Genomic DNA, 2,959 nt, shown 5'->3' on the forward strand with positions numbered 1-2,959 from the left:
GGGCACACGCACAGGTGTGGATGCTCCTGCTGACCGCGTCTGAGTCGAGGGCGTGGATGTACTCGTAGGCAGAACAGCCAATCAGGTCCTCGGGGTGGTAGCCGGCGACCTCCGCGATCCTGGGGGCGGGGTGTATGAAGCCCTGTCAGGCCGGAGTTCAGCAGGCTGGGGTCCCGGTGGGGAAAGCGAAGGGTACTGGGGGCACAGGGACAGAGCCAGCCAGATGGAGAGAGGGTCAGGGTTAGAATAAAGAGAACAGGGGAAGGTGATAGAATAAATAGGGGTGGGGGGGTGGGGGGGAGCGGTGTGGTAGGCTGGAAGAAAGTCTGGGGTCGCAGTGACTTCTACCCAAGAGGTCAGCAGTTCAAATCCACCAGGTGCTCCGTGGGAGAAGGATGATAGAGTGTATAGGCTTGGGATCCCTATGTTAGTAGTCAAGCGTGAGCCATCTGCGACCCCCAGGGACCCCATGTGAGTCACAACTGGACGGACGCATTTTGGAGACAGAGTGTGGCACCCCATCAGACTCGACGGGGAAACACTCGTAAAGGCCAACAATCAGACCTTGAACTATTGATAGGCTTTAAAAAAAAAAAAAAGAATTCGGTGGAGAATACTCAAAGTACCAAGGCTCAAAGTACCACAGCCAGCCACAAGAACAAACCAGTCTGTCTGGAAGAAGTGCGGCCAACAAGCTCCTTAGAGGTCAAGGACGATGAGACTTTATCTCCCTGACTTTGGACGGGTTGTCAGGAAAGACCAGGCCCTGGAGAAGGACATCATACTCGGTAAAGTCGAGGGGGCAGCGGGGAAAATCAACGAGGGAGATGGACACAGTGGTGAAAACAGTGGGTTCAGGCCTAGGGAGCCGTTGTGAGGATGGTGCAGACCGGGCAGGTGTCTGGGGTGGCCCTGAAGATCAAGGCTGAAGAGCAGCTTCCTCGGAGCCTTTGGGGCAGATCCCAGCTCAGCATAAAGGAAACCCAAACCCTCCCAACTGGGCCCAGAGGTTCCCGCCATCGCGCCTCTTGAAGAATGGAGAACGGAGGAGAGATGGACTTTGTCCAGCATCTTATCTCGCTCGGCTCTACAATCCACGCGCCTGGAAGGGGCGGCCAAAGAGATCCATCAATGGACAGGTCGCCTTGGGTCCATCTGCCTCTCAAGACCTCTTCAGCGTTGAAGAGCGAGAACGTTGGTATTTTCAGCCGCCCGCCATGCGTGTGAAAGTTGGGTACCGAATGAGGAAGACGGAAGGGAAATCGATGCATTTGAATCGTGGCGCGGGGGCGGAAGGCTGGAAGTACTACGGTTGGCCCAGAGGACAAACAACCCTGTCTGGGACGAAGGAAGGGCAGAAGGCTCCTTAGAGGCAAGGATGGTGGTCAGCCGAGATCGGTCCCTGGAGAAGGACATCGAGGGCAGGGGCAGCGAAGGAGGGGCAGGCCCTCCAGGAGGTGGGTGGGCACAGCAGCTGCAGCAGTGGGCTCGGGCACAGGGGCCATGGTGAGGATGGTGGGCGCAGGACCGGGCAGGGTTTTGCTCCTTTGTGCGGACGGGTGCTCTGGGTTGCCACGGACCGGCTGACCCCAAACCCCAAGAGCCGGAGTCCGAACTGACTCCATGGTAACAGGTTGGTTTGAAGCGCTGCTAGAGACTTCTGAGCATGCGCACTGGGAGAGCCTCGCTCAGAGGCCCGGGGATGCTACCGAGGCCCGAGGATGCTACCGCAGCTTAATGTAAGGAAGGGAGAAATTCCCAAACTCACTGCCAATGAGTGATTCCAACTCATAGCGCCCCTCGCGGGGCAGGACGAGACTCCCCCTGCGGTTTCCGAGGCTGCCCGAGGTTTCTAGAGTAAAAAGCCTTGTGAAGCAGCTGGGCTTCGAACCACCGACCTCGAGGGTAGCAGCCGACACGTCACCACACTCCACTAAGATTCATTTCCGAGGGAAGACCAGGAGGGAGAATTTGGGCAGGGCGGGAACTGCCTTACCAGAAATGATTGGCTCATGGCGAGCCACCGGAGGACACGGAGGGAGGTCCTCGGAAGGTCAGAGAGAGAGAGAGAGACAGACGGACAGATAGCTGGAGTCAGGGAGAAGCACACCGGAGAGAAACATGGGGGCGTGGGGGGGATGGGAAGCAGTGAATGGGGACCGCGGCCCACCTCTCGTCGCAGTAGGTGAACTTCATGTCCAGGCTGTGACGGCTGAGGAAGGCCCCCCTGCCCAGCGGCGGCTCCAGGCTGCCTGGGTGGGGGATGGCCTCACAGATGAGCACCAGGCACCTCAGGGGGGGCTCCTGGTCGGGGGTCCCAGGCGAGCAAATCTGGGCCGGGGGCTTGTAGGCTCTCATGTGCCCGGAGCAGTGCAGCACCTGGTGGTGGTGTGGACAGGTCAGTAAGGGCCACCTGAGGACCTGTGGGAGGGAATCACTGGGCCTGAGACACCAGGGGGGAACCGAGGGATCCCTGAGGGCAGCGGTGCACACTGTCGGAGCCACGAGGACCCCCAGAGCCCAGCCCCTTAGAGACCCACACACTCAAGACTGATAACCCCACAGTTCCCACCCCATGGGGACCCAGGCCCAGGGGTCCTAATAACCTCCCAGGTCCCACCCTATGAAGACCCAAGCCTGGAGTCCTGCTAATTTCCAGGTTCCAATCCCCTGGAGACCCCAGGCTTGGAGGACTGAGAAGCCCCAACCCCAGGCCCATAGAGCTCCAGCCTAAGAAAGACCCCCACAGACTCCCCATACCCCCATGGCCCAGGGCCCATTAGACTCCACCTCGGGGAGCCTGCAAGACCCCCACCCACATGACCCACCTTCCAGGTGGCTGCTTTGAGGTTGAGGGTGCGGCCACGGCTGGTGAGGGTGCTCTTCATGCGCAAGGAGAAGCACCTCTGGGTGGGGGCTTCTGGCTTCTTCTTAGACAGGCCTGGAGAGGGCCACGGGG

The 2,959-nt window shown here is 59.6% G+C and overlaps 1 protein-coding gene across 1 annotated transcript in view; it reads right to left on the minus strand.

Annotated features, from left to right (window-relative positions):
• Window positions 1-2,959, minus strand: part of HIF3A (hypoxia inducible factor 3 subunit alpha) — a 37,135-nt gene that overhangs the window by 20,507 nt on the left and 13,669 nt on the right. The window contains exons 5-7 of the mRNA XM_045292663.1: window positions 2,829-2,941; window positions 2,171-2,379; window positions 11-119 (exon numbers count right to left, since the gene is read on the minus strand). Coding sequence (XP_045148598.1) covers window positions 11-119; window positions 2,171-2,379; window positions 2,829-2,941 — 431 coding nt within the window. The remainder of the gene's footprint in view (window positions 1-10; window positions 120-2,170; window positions 2,380-2,828; window positions 2,942-2,959) is intronic.

This window comes from Echinops telfairi, unplaced genomic scaffold (assembly GCF_000313985.2).
Source record: "Echinops telfairi isolate 266 unplaced genomic scaffold, ASM31398v2 ScPeMD7_655;HRSCAF=1070, whole genome shotgun sequence".
NCBI classification, from domain to species: Eukaryota; Metazoa; Chordata; class Mammalia; order Afrosoricida; family Tenrecidae; genus Echinops; species Echinops telfairi.